General features: G+C 37.1%; 1 protein-coding gene across 1 annotated transcript in view; it reads left to right on the top strand.

The window, feature by feature from the left end:
• The window catches only part of LOC136858163 (uncharacterized), a 159135-nt gene that overhangs the window by 54081 nt on the left and 91376 nt on the right, over window positions 1-13678 (top strand). Inside the window, exon 7 of the mRNA XM_068225437.1 lies at window positions 10209-10300. Coding sequence (XP_068081538.1) covers window positions 10209-10300 — 92 coding nt within the window. The remainder of the gene's footprint in view (window positions 1-10208; window positions 10301-13678) is intronic.

The raw sequence follows: 13678 nt of genomic DNA, 5'->3' as shown, positions 1-13678 counted from the left end.
CAAAACATAAATTTCATGAACTTTACCACATACTCTTCTAAAATGTATCATGAAATGACAATGAGTCATTTTAAGAAATCTACTAAAAAGCCCTCTCTCTCCATTCTCAATTAGCAGCAGAACCAAATGCCACAGAGGCCATGCCAAGTGATGGAACATCAGATATTTGTAATGTAACATTGCTTGTTTATGACATAGGCCTAATTTGAGGAATTATGTACATTATTCGGTCAGTATGATTTGAGCTGTGTGTAGATGGGGATGAAATTTGCATAAGTTTCCTTTTAAAGAGATGAGGAAACAATGAAATGCCCAAAAAAGTCACAAAATTACATTCATTTGGAAAATGGATGGAAAAAACCTTGAACGATGATTCTTACCACTTTCTGTAATAGGGAAAACCTACAATCAATTGTACATTTTCAGTTTTCAGTTAACCGGGAAGCATGGAGTGCCATACTTACAGTCGAAAACATTCATTGCAATATCGCTTTAAATCTATTAAAGGAAGAGTTTCTTTAATAGATTTATACAAGTCAATACAGGATCAAATAAAATACCTATTATGGTTAAGTTTATCAACATTGCTTTAAATGACATATTGGATATAACGGCAAAATTCAACGGTCCCATCTAAATTTTGTATAAACTCTGTACTTACATAATTACTTTATATAAACACTGTACTTAAATAATTGCTTAGTACAACATTGCTTATTGCAATATATCTTACAAGATGATGTATTGCTGACAAGAATGCAATGCTTATTTTTTGTTTTAAGTAGATTGTAGACTTTAAATCAGTCTGTCTGTTAAATAGTCAAGGCAAGCATCGCTACGAAGTTGTTGCAAAAGAAAAAGAAAGTGTTTAATATAAAAAAAATGTCACACACAATATATCGATTAGAAAATGGGTAAATAAATGTCAGCATAACAAAAGAGTTGGGTGTCAAATACTCAATGATTTCTTCAATTGGGAAGGACAGATAGAAAATACAGTCTCTTTTAAAAAAATTGTTAAAAATCAAGCAGGCCCGATCATCTGAGTACAAACAAATTGAAGAACATTTACTTGGATGGTTTAAACAGCAAAGAACAAATAATGCACTGATCAGTGGCCTTATTCTTCAAGAAAGCCAGTGAATTTGTTTGTCAGTTGGGCGATCCAAACTTCAATTGTTCTTCCTCTTGGATTCAATGTTTCTGAGCTCACTGAGAAAATTTGCAGTGAAACTGCTGGTGTACCTGATGGCATAACAGACTTGTGGCTATCTGAGGAATGGCCTGATTTGTGTGAAAGTTACAAGCCAAATAATGTATACAGTGCAGATGAAACTAGCTTGTTTTACATTATGACCCCAGATAAGACATTGAAATTTAAAGGTGAACAGTATTTGGATGGGAAAATGTCTAAGGACAAGAATCACAGTTATGGTTGCTGGAAATTTGACAGGATCATGTAAAGAAAAGCTTTTGGTGATTGGCAAATCAAAGAAACCAGGAAGTTTTAGAATCATTGAATCCTATTCTGTTCTCTTGAATTGAGGAAGATAAAATTATTGAACACAAAACACACAATAGTTCCATTAAAAGTTGTGATTGATGGTCGAGTTCTTCTTGATATAATGATTGTGATGTATTAAAAGTATACTGTCGACAATACAGACTTTGCAATGAAATTCTTATTATGCAATGAAGAATTCTTCTCCTGATTGATAACTGCCCTGGTCATCCAGTGGTCAACAATGTGCAGTGAATAAAGCTTGTGTTTTTACCACCAAACATCACTTCAGTTTTACACCCTGTGGACTAGGGAGTTATAAAATCAATTAAAATGCATTTCAGAAAACTTCAAGTGATGAACATATTACAAAAAATTGAAGAATGTGAAGAAACAGTTTTCAATGGTCAATGTTCTTGATGCAACTTTAATGAAATCAGAAGCGTGGGAAGATGTCATTTAAAGGACCATTGTCATATTGTCTTAAAAATGAAGGTTTCAGAGGTCTTTCTTCACTATTGCATGGTGAGGCGACATATTTTCAGCAACAGCTGATGGTGCTGATGATGAAGACAAGGAGAATAATATTCCTTTGGCATGGTTAGTGTAAGAACTTGGTCCATTTTTATCAACTTGTGAAATAGGTGTCTTTGCCAATGTAAACAACAATCTCACCGTGTGCACCTCAGTGAGTTAAGAAGAAATTTTAGCTGATATCCAAAGCCAACATATGATTGATGAGGATGAAAACAAACAAGAACAGTTTGTTGTGACGTCACGTAACAAAGCTCTCAGTGTAGTGACTGCTTTAATCAGCTTTTAGGTGTTTTGTGGTTTTATGCATTGGATTTTTCTCATGTGTAAGGTATAACACTCACGAATGGGATGATAATGAGGTCCCTGTAGGCTACCTGGTCCACTGTTTCTGGATTCTGTGGAGCATATCACATTTGTAGTCTGGCTCCATGGCTTTCAGTCCAAGGGGTCGGTGGTTTGATTTCTGTCTGGGTCGGGGATATTAACTTCCATTAGTTAATGCCTCTGGTTTGGGGGCTGGGTGTTTGTGCTGTTTTCAGCACTAGAATTAATCTTAGGTGGGAACCTATCTTCATAGACACGCAGACCGGCTATACAGTGTCAACTCGAAAGACCTGCACAAGGCCTCCCCGGAGGTCGCACACCATTATTATCACATTTGTACACATTTTAAAAAGAGAAATAGGAAAACGTGATGGCCTTTATAATTTACAGTATTGTATTTACTGCAGAAGAGTTCATAATTTATGTACAGAGTACTCTATTTTCATTTGTTTAGTGTAATATAGTAATTCATTTTTGTAATACAGTATCTGGAATGACGATGTGTCATTCATGGCTATTATAGGCTTACTATACAGCACGTGCATTACTGTAAGTTTAAAACACATGCTCAACATTTTATCTCATTTATTAGCCAAGATTGTGTACAACATTATTGAACAATTTACATTGTTGCTAATTCTTTCCTCACTTGTTATAGGTTTTTATATTTTGTTGGCACATTATTGCTGTATGTAGGCCTACTGAGTAAATATTAGATGAAAACTTCACCTGTCTCACGCTACAAATAGAGTACAAAGGGTAGCGTTGACGCTGATTCAGAATTATTTGATAAGATAATCAGCTATGTGGGAAACGATAAGGAAAGGAATGTGATTGTAGCGGGTGATCTCAATTTACCAAATCAATTGGGAAGGTAATGAAAATGACAGGAAGCATGAACAACAAATGGCAAAAAAGTTAATATGGAAGGGCACCTGATTCAGAAAGTGATGGAAGCAACTAGAGGGAAGAATATTTTGGATGTGGTGCTGATAAAACCAGATGAGCTGTATAGAGAAACCGAAGTAATAGATGGTATTAGTGATCACAACGCTGTTTTTGTTGTAGTTAAAAATAAATGTGAAAGAAAGGATGGTATTAAAATTAGGACTATTAGGCAGTACCATATGGCTGATAAAACAGGCATGAGGGAGTTAAAAAGAAGTAAATATGATCACTGGAAAATGGTAAATAAAAATGTAAACAGACTCTGGGATGGGTTTAAAGCATTTGTTGAGGAATGTGAAAATAGGTTTGTACCTTTAAAGGTTGTAAGGAATGGTAAAGATCCACTATATTATAACTAAGAAGGAGGTGCAGGTTGGAACGAAATAGAGTTAGAAATGGTTATGGAAGTAAGGAGAAATTGAAGGAACTTACTAGGAAATTGAATCTAGCAAAGAAGACAGCTAAGGATAACATGATGGCAAGCATAATTGGTGGTCATACAAATTTTAGTGAAAAATGGAAGGGTATGTATAGGTATTTTAAGGCAGCAACAGGTTCAAGGAAGGACATTCCAGGAATCATTAATGAACAAGGAGAGTGTGTATGCGAGGATCTTCAAAAGGCAGACGTATTCAGTCAGCAGTATGTAAAGAATTTTGGTTACAAGGATTATGTCCAGATAGGAGATGTGAGTAATACTAAAGAAGTATTAAAATTTACCTATGATAACAATGACATTTACAGTAAGATACAAAAGTTGAAAACTAGAAAAACAGCTGGAATTGATAAGATTTATGGGGATATACTAAAGGCAATGAGTTTTGATATATTACCATATCTGAAATACTTATTTGATTATTGTTTGGTTGAAGGAGCTATACCAAATGAATGGATAGTTGCTATAGTAGCCCCTTTGTATAAAGGAAAGGGTGATAGACATAAAGCTGAAAATTACAGGCCAGTCAGTTTGACATGCATTGTATGTAAGCTTTGGGAAAGCATTCTTTCTGATTATATTAGACATGTTTGCAAAATTAATAACTGGTCTGACAGAACGAAGTTTCGGTTTAGGAAAGGTTATTCCACTGAAGCTCAGCTTGTAGGATTTCAGCAAGATATAGCAGATATCCTGGATTCAGGAGGCCAAATGGACTGTATTGCGATTGACCTATCTAAGGCATTTGATATGGTAGATCATGGAAGACTACTGGCAAAAATGAATGCTATTGGACTAGAAAAAAAGTGACTGAATGGGTGGCTATATTTCTAGAAAATAGAACTCAGAGAATTAGAGTAGGCAAAGCTTTATTTGACCCTGTAATAAGAGGGGAATTCCTCAAGGCAGTATTATTGGACCTTTATGTTTTCTTATATATATCTATGATATGTGTAAAGAAGTGGAATCAGAGATAAGGCTGTTTGCAGATGATGTTATTTTGTACAAAGTAATAAATAAGTTACAAGATTGTGAGCGGCTGCAGGGTGACCTCGATAGTGTTGTGAGATGAACGGTGGGCAATGGTATGATGATAAATAGGGTTAAAAGTCAGATTGTGAGTTTCACAAATCGGAAAAGTCCTCTCAGTTTTAATTACTGTGTTGATGGGTGAAAGTTCCTTTTGGGGATCATTGTAAGTACCTAGGTGTTAATATTAGAAAAGACCTTCATTGGGGTAATCACATAAATATGATTGTTAATAAAGGGCACAGATCTCTGCACATGGTTATGAGGGTATTTAGGTGTCGTAGTAAGGATGTAAAGGAGAGGGCATATAAGTCTCTGGTAAGATCCAAATAGAGTATGGTTCCAGTGTATGGGACCCTCACCAGGATTACTTGATTCAAGGACTGGAAAAATTCTGAAGAAAAGCAGCTCGATTTGTTCCGGGCGATTTCCAACAAAAGAGTAGCGTTACAAAAATGTTGCAAAATTTGGGCTGGGAAGACTTGGGAGAAAGGAGACGAGCTGCTCGATTAAGTGGTATGTTTTGAGCTGTCAGTGGAGAGATGGCATGGAATGACATCAGTAGACAAATAAGTTTGAGTGGTGTCTTAGAAGTAGGAAAGATCACAATATGAAGATAAAGTTGGAATTCAAGAGGACAAATTGGGGCACATATTCGTTTATAGGAAGGGGAGTTAGGGATTGGAATAACTTACCAAGGGAAATGTTCAATAGTTTTCCAATTTCTTTGCGATCATTTAAGAAAAGGCTAGGGAAACAACAGATAGGGAATCTGCCACCTGGGCGACTGCCCTAAATGCAGATCTGTAGTGATTGTGTGATTGAGTGATTTCAGTTATGTTTTTTTAAGTTTTACGTTTATTAGGTTAATTATCCATGAAGTGTGCAACCTTAAAATTACAGACATAAAATTTTTTGCAAAAAAGAAGTTTGTGTGACTATCCGCTATAATGACCATTAATTGGCAGTCCCTTTGGAGTTGTTATAACTGGTCCCAACTGTAAATGCAATGTGCTGCCTCTGAATTATGCAAGCATCTGTAGGAAGGATTAACTAAATCAAACTGTCTTTTACACAGGGATAGAGTATTGTTTCCATTTCTGTTTGGTGCATATATCAACTCTGTCTACCAACTGTTTCCTTTCTGCTGTTGAGCAACTTGAAAGTGAAGAATTTCAGTGCTGTGACATTTGATTATGGCAGGAAGTTGTAAAATGCAGCTCTTGAATGAGAGTTCTCTTTTGCTTTTGAACAACCGTTATAGTGACTCAGGCAACAGTGATCTTAATTCCAAAGATGGCTTGGTGATAAATGATATTAGTGAAGTAGAAATGAATACGGAAAATGGAGGCGGTAGTGAGGTGCTTGATGTTGAACCATATTTGCCTGTGCATTCCAACAGGAAGGTATGTCTGTTTAAACAGTTTAAAGGGAGATGTTTTGTGATGTAGAGTAGAAAGAATGCTTTGCATAGTACCAACATTTTGTGCATGTATGTACTTAGGCTGTCGACTTACAGCGGTTCCAATATAGTAGATTTTATTCTCCTAACTCACACAGAGTAGTGGCCTCTTCTTGAATTAGCAAGTGGCATGCACTGTTAATGCTCCCACTCTGAGGGGTTAAAGGATTGCCTAGAACATTTTTTCCTAGAGCCTGTTGTATTTTTCCATGAAAGGGGCATATTTTTTGTTGTGTTATAAAGTTATATTGTGGTATAATAGAAATTTCTCACATATCAATAGACTGTCATGGACTAACTCCTTGGCTTTGGCCTTTGGTTAAGAGGGTCCCACATTTGATTCTTGTGTAGGTTGGGTATTTTAACAACTTCTGGTTAATTCTTCTGACTTGAGGACTTGGTGTATTTGTTTGTCCTAATGCACTCCTCTTCATATTCACCAACCACCAAGAAACACACAGTAGTAATATTTTCCTCCCCATAGGGCTGGCATCAGGAGGGTCATCCAGTCATAAAACAGGGTCAAGTCTACATCCGTGACAGAGTTCAAACGTGTGATGCCACCAATGTATGGAAAATATTGTCAGAAGAAAAATCAGCAGATTGCCACGGATAAATACTAAACTCACTTGGATATGCAGGAGGCTACCATGTCCAAGTGATTGGCATTGTGTCAGCTTGTATAAAAAGACCATTTGAATTGTGAGATGTGAATGTGACTACTACTACTACAAAATCTTTTCATTCCTTGGGTCTTCAGGGTAATGCACTCTCTCAGGCTAGAGAGATTTTTGGTGGCAATTTGTTATGTGGAAAAGGTGAGGGAGTGGGTGGCCAAGGAATAGGAACTGCCCTGGCATTTTCCTTAGTGCAGGAAAATGGAAATCCACAGAATCTCAGGACAGCTGACAGTAGGGACCAGCACCACTCTGTCTTCCAAATGCGGAGCTGTAGAACCATGGTAGGGTAGTGGCCACCTGTAAGCCGAAGCCTACTCTGCTTGGTGGTTGGTCGGAGTGCAGCACTGTTGAGCCACAGTACATTTGCTCTCCTAGTCCACTTACAACCTATGAACATGATATAAATGGCAGCATCGGTGTCTGTACACTCCATGAAAGATGGAGCTTATTCGTTAAGATGAGAGACCTGTGGGTGGGTTCAGACAAAGGTTTCCAGAGACATGAAACTGAAATGAGAATTAATCAAGAATAAGTGGTTGAGAAGTGAAGATTGAAGGTTTGATTTTCTGCAGCTTGTAAGTGATTAAGGACTAAAGATCTGTTGTAGGGATAAATATTGAGCAATTAAATAGTTAAGAAACAGATGAGATCTCCGACTGTAGATGGTGAGAAAAGAGAACGGTTGGGTGATGTGGGCTTGTCGATGGATCTAATGGAGGCTATGACCTCAGGTTGGTTAGGGGGAGGTGCAGGGTGGTGTCTGCAGCGGCACGAGTATACTGGGTGATTACCCCCGCAGGTGTGACATGGGGGGAGGTTGATGGGTGTTGGGGCATCAAGGTGTAGATTGTTGTTGACTGTAGTGGCCGCATATGGGACTTTTAGCTGTGCAGTGAGTGGTGGGGTGATTTTTATAGACAACACGCATCACTCACACCAGATTGATTGTGGCAGTGGGGCACAGGATGGCTCCACTTTGTGGTGATATCTGTGGATGGAGATCCGCTGGCCAATATGCGGTCAGTGTTTTTGTTTGATGGTAGAAGAATCTGCATCACCCATGTGGGATCTGTTGCGTTCGTGATCTGGAATGCCTTTTTAGCTGGGATGCCTTCTGCGCTGAGCTCTGCAATGATGGTGTCTTCAGTAATAGAGGGGTCTACACCTCATATTACACAGCTAAGAAGTCTATAAGGTGGAGGTAGAGGTAGAAGTGGAGATTTAATAGGTGGGGGTGGAAGAGGTTGGAGTTGGGGTGGGTGCTTGATCCTTGGTGGTGAGATCCTATTACAGTGGTGAGCGAGTGACAGCAGTACCTGTATTGACCTGGATGATGACTCCTGTAGCAGTTCTTCAGATATCTGCAATGTCCTCCTGGTGCATGTTGAATCTGAGTAGAGTGGATAATATGGCGTGTGGAGACTGGAAGTTGGGAAGGCGTAAGAAAGTAAAAAAGGAATGTGTGGCTTATGGAGAGGGTTGGAGGAAACTGAAGTGATAGGTAGGGCATCTAGTGCCGGATATAGCAGAAAATGGGAACTGGGGAGGAGTGGTGGTGCTGGTGGCAACAATTGGAAGAACATTCTGCATGGTGATTTCCATGGATGACAGAGGTGCTGGTTCCGGGTGAGCTAACTGGCACTGTGGAGCTAGTTTCTCTTCTGGAGAGGATAGGGGGGCCAACCTTATGAATTGGAATTTAAGTCTCGAGTGTTCCCATTGGGGAGCTGGTGTCGTTGGAATGAATCTGGCTTCGTAATTAGGTGCTGCATGGCTGGACATTACAGCCAAGTGGTATGTAACTGTGGCTGATTGGTTGAATTCAGTGATGGTAGTTGCTGTGGTGGAGCTAGTCGTGGCTATTGTGGTTGCCAGACAATAAGGCGGGTAAGGAAACATTGTGGCTATTAATGTCCCTGTAGGTTGGATGGAGTTTACAGCAGATCAGTACACCTAAGTTGGGGTAGCCATTAACAATGGGTGCGTCCTGAGGTGATACCTCCCGAATTTTCTTTCGTCTACCTGTTCAGATGATCTTTTCAATAGCGAATGCCCTACATGACTGACTTACGGTGTTGAAAATCATTGGACGGCGAAGGATGATGACCACAGCAGGAAGGGGTTTGAACTGTATTCTATGACTGCATAATCCCCGTCACAAATAAGGCAGGCTGATATGGCTATGAACTATTACATTTTACTGATGAACAGAACTATTTCTACAATTGAACTGTTACATGATTTTCTTTCAACACTGATTTCATTTCCAATCTTGTGGCTGTATAACATTGTCATTCAACACCATAGTATCACAGTCACAGCATGCTGTACAGATGAATGCTTGCAATATAATAAACTATTTCACAAACTGCTTGCCGATAGTTGATTTGATGTTCCAAGATGAAGAACTAGTAACAAGAGTAAGAAGCAAGTGCCATTAGTTTATCTCATGCAAGACAAATGTTATGTGACATTTTACTCAAGTCTGTATCTTATGCTAGCTATCCTCCTCTCAGCCAGTCTACAGCAAGAGAACCTCTGTGAGAAATTATGTAAGATCTAAGAAACAAAATGACTAATGCAACAGTTCTTAATTCCCCACAGCTCCGTGCTTAGCCCATTGTTTTGATAGTTGTTCATCTCAGTGGTCTGCAGCATCATAATTGCAATGCAAGGAGACATCATCCTACAGAAAGATGAAGTCAGTACTGTCCTTTTACAGCTGTAAAAGATCCATTGTTCCTGATACAGTGGAGTCAGTGATGAAAGAGGGCCTATAAATGGTTATCTGATGCTTCTGTACAAAACTTGCATGGATGCTTTCCATTATTTCTTTCTCTATTGACAGGTGACCACTTGATTTCTGCAAGAAAATGCAACTCTGTTTTGAAATCATGTGTACTACTTCTGAATTAAATCACTGGGTGGACATCAGACTTATTTAAATGAAAATCAAGAACACAGCGTTTCACTGAGCTTAGCTGCTGCTAGTGTTATTTGGTGGATATGTGGAACCAATATAGTGGAGATTCAGACTCTGAGAGATAATCTGTTAAAAATAAAACCCACAACAACTTACACTCATTACATTTTATATACCTAGTAAGTTACTGAAATTGGAAAAATTGTTTCGTCTTGGCTAGTGTATGCTTACCATCACAACATAATGAACATATTTTTAAAATGTTGTTTTTTCTTTATTTAAAAAGTCATGCTTTATTTCTGTGTTGTACCATACAGAAAAGCTATAATTATATCTAATCAAATTTGTTAAGTCATGTTGTTTTGTAGCATTTCCAGGCAAATCTTGTTCCCTAGAAGAGTACCCTAACTCAACAATGTGTTGTGCAGACCGATTATTAGAAGGGCTAACTCAAGAAAAGGTACAGTATTTATTCCTAGTACTTATTTTTGCTTACAAATGCAAGTGTTTCTTGAATTTTTGTGCACAACATCTGTATGCTACTGGGTGAAACTACTCCAAATCTTGTCCTATCTTCCTATATATTATCTGATTTGTTACTTGTTTGTTCCTTTACATTATTCATATTGTAACCCCCCTTGAAGCTGGTTACATTAATTAAAAGCACATATAAATCAAGGTAATGAGTAATAATCAAAGTAATAAACCTGAAGGAACATATGCCAACCGATGAGACACCAATTATAACATCGCAAGTTTCAAAAACATACACATGGCTAGAAGCAAAGATGAGCAGGATTACCAACATGACAACTGGAGAAAGGATGTGGGAAGCAGACCGGGATCCCTAAGAGGAGGTAATCTTATGTGACATTGTAGGGAAAAAGACGTGCAAGCGGGTACCCTTCAGTCTGCATTTACTAACAAATAAGGAAATTTTTAACATAGTTGAATAACAGCAATTTTAAAAAGGTAACATGATCAATAAAGAAAAACGAAAGTGAATCTAACCACAAGATTCCTATCTATGGTTCTTCAGAAAACCAAAATTGTAATCAAATATTAAGATTACATTTAAGAAAATAAGAACAACTTCTCTAATGAAATTCACAAGGAAAATTTAACAGGGAATATAAAAACAATTACAATAATCTTACAAGGAAAATATTAAAAAAACTTGACAGATTATTACATGTAATTTAGAAGGAAAATGACAAAAGAATTTAAAATTTAATGCAGAGGCCTTTAGAGTTGCTGTCTTCCTAATACACATCTGCAAAAGACTCATAGCTCAAAATGACGTACACTAAATTGACGCAGGACTACGGGAAGCAAACCCGGATGGAAAATTAAATTTTATATTACACAATTAAAAAAGTTAATAAAAGGGAATTGCCTCCAAAAAAAAAAAAAAAAAAAAAGGAAATGCCTAGCTGACGAGCTAATGCATTACAAAATAAAACGGCGAAAAACAGGGTCTAAGGTAAACTCTGAAGCAGATAAAGTTACATGTTAATTTAAAATTCAAGAGAAGGAAACAAGCTTACCCTGAGGTGACTGGAGCCGCTGATGGGACCACACTCGAAGTGCGTCCAACCATGAGGACGTACGAAAACCAAAGATGTGGACAAGAGCCCTGCTCCTACCAAGGAGCCAAAGGCTGGAAATTGAGAAACATGCAAACAGCCAATCAGGGAAGCTTACTATGATTCAACCCAAAATTTTTGCTAATGAAGAAGGTTGTTATTCCGACCAATTAAAACAATTTACCTTATATGGGCAACACATTTTAGAGGTTTCAATTGCAAAATGCAGCGATTTCGTTATTGAAGCCTCCATGTAGCAAACACAGGATGATACAAAAGGTTGTTTAAGAGATTGCAAGTTACAACAAGCACAACTACAGGAGATTTCCAATACCAAAATACAATCACAACAATTAAATAAATACGATTAAATGTCTTTCTAAAAAGTCCTGAAAATCTTAATATTTTTACATAAATTCTCAAAAAAAAAATGTTTCATTGACTTCTTCAAAAATGTCTTAGTTCTTGTAATGGTGATTTTACAAAAAATTACATAAATTCATAAAAAACACAAATATTTCATTGACCTCTTTGAAAATGTCTTAGTTTTTGCAATGGCGATATTAAAAAATTTAGCATCATATCCACGTTATGAACTTCTCACCACCAGCGACACATATTAATCCATTGGTTTATTTTACCCTTTTCTAGTCTTTTGCCAGCTTAACTTTGTGTCTCCCTTTTCCTGGATTTATCAAGCTTCTTTCTTCTCCTACACTTCCTACATCAGTACCGAAGATCTGTCAACAGAACCCATAAGTTAAACTAATACTAATCTCTGTAAGTGTTAATGTCTACACTCCTGATGAAGCTGGGAGGTAGAAAAACGTTCATTGTAGGGGGGGCAGAAGAAATGGACGTAGGAAAACTTTGATTAGCTCGGGGGTGTCATATATTTGAAGATACAGTATATGAACATGTGAAACTTGGGCCTCTTTGTGTGCACAACATCTGTATTCAATCTTTAGTATTAGTATTAATCATAGGTAGGGCCCTATCCTCAAACAATCACAGACGCACAGTTGCCTATGGGAATCAATTCAAAAGACCTGCAACCAGCCTCTCCAGAGGCTATAAGCCATTAAAAATTTAACTCAAATATTAATGTTTTATGCAGTAATTTGGAAACTTTGGAATCCACTTAAACAAATTTGAAATACCACAGAAGCACAAATCAAGCAAACAAGAGGAGGTTTGAGCTTATTAATGACCAAAAGAGGTGGAACAATACGTGTGCAAAGGATCCAACAAAGGGAAAAAGGAACAGAGGGTGGATACAGTTTTACATTACACACAGGAAAATATGACTCCACTGAAAATACCAATAAACAAGACACAATAAAGGAGAAAATTGGTTTGATTCATTCAAAAGGAGTGACATGGTAATACAAGATAATAGAGAACTATTCTTAAACCCTTTAAAAGAAATTAATGACAAATTCATTTCACTCTTTTGGTGTAGTAAACAATCTTTACATTGATAAAATAGCAAATGATTATTCCAGTATTGCTCGAAACTCTTTGGTGTAGTAACCAACCTGTTCACATGGTTATTTTAATGATTACTCTTTTCAGTACCGGTATTTAAATGTCACAGTCTTGATATAGTAGGTAACATTTAGTACACCTCATGTTCAAAACATCTTTGTTCATAATAAATATAAAATGAATTAGATGGCACCAAATTGATAATTAGCTATTTACTGTTTGATATGTGCCACCATATATAACTGATGATGATGATAATAATAATAATAATAATAATAATAATAATAATAATAATAATAATAATAATAATAATAATAATAATAATAATAATAATAATAATAATAATAATAATAATAATACTGAGCTCAATAGGAGCAGTCGCTTAAGTGCGCCCAGTATCCAGTATTCAGTAGATAGTAGGTTCGAACCCCACTGTCCGGCAGCCCTGAAAATGGTTTTCCGTGGTTTCCCATATTCACACCAGGCAAATGCTGGGGATGTGCCTTAATTAAGGCCATGGCCACTTCCTTCCCTGTCCTATCATCGCCATAAGACCTATCTGTGTCGGTGCAACGTAAAGCAACTAGCAAAAAAAAAAAAAAAAAAAAAAAAAAAAAAAAAAAAAAAAAAAAATTAATAATAATAATAACCCGGTGGGACTTCAGTAAGACAAACAGTTGAAATCTCATGGTCCTTAGTAGCCCTAAAAATAAATAATAATGATATATAATAATTTCGTGTGGCTATTTCTAGCCGAATGCAGC

This window comes from Anabrus simplex, chromosome 1 (genome assembly GCF_040414725.1).
Source record: "Anabrus simplex isolate iqAnaSimp1 chromosome 1, ASM4041472v1, whole genome shotgun sequence".
Classification (NCBI taxonomy): Eukaryota; Metazoa; Arthropoda; class Insecta; order Orthoptera; family Tettigoniidae; genus Anabrus; species Anabrus simplex.
The sequence above is the reverse complement of the archived record's forward strand: the minus strand, read 5'-3'. Positions and strand labels throughout refer to the sequence as shown.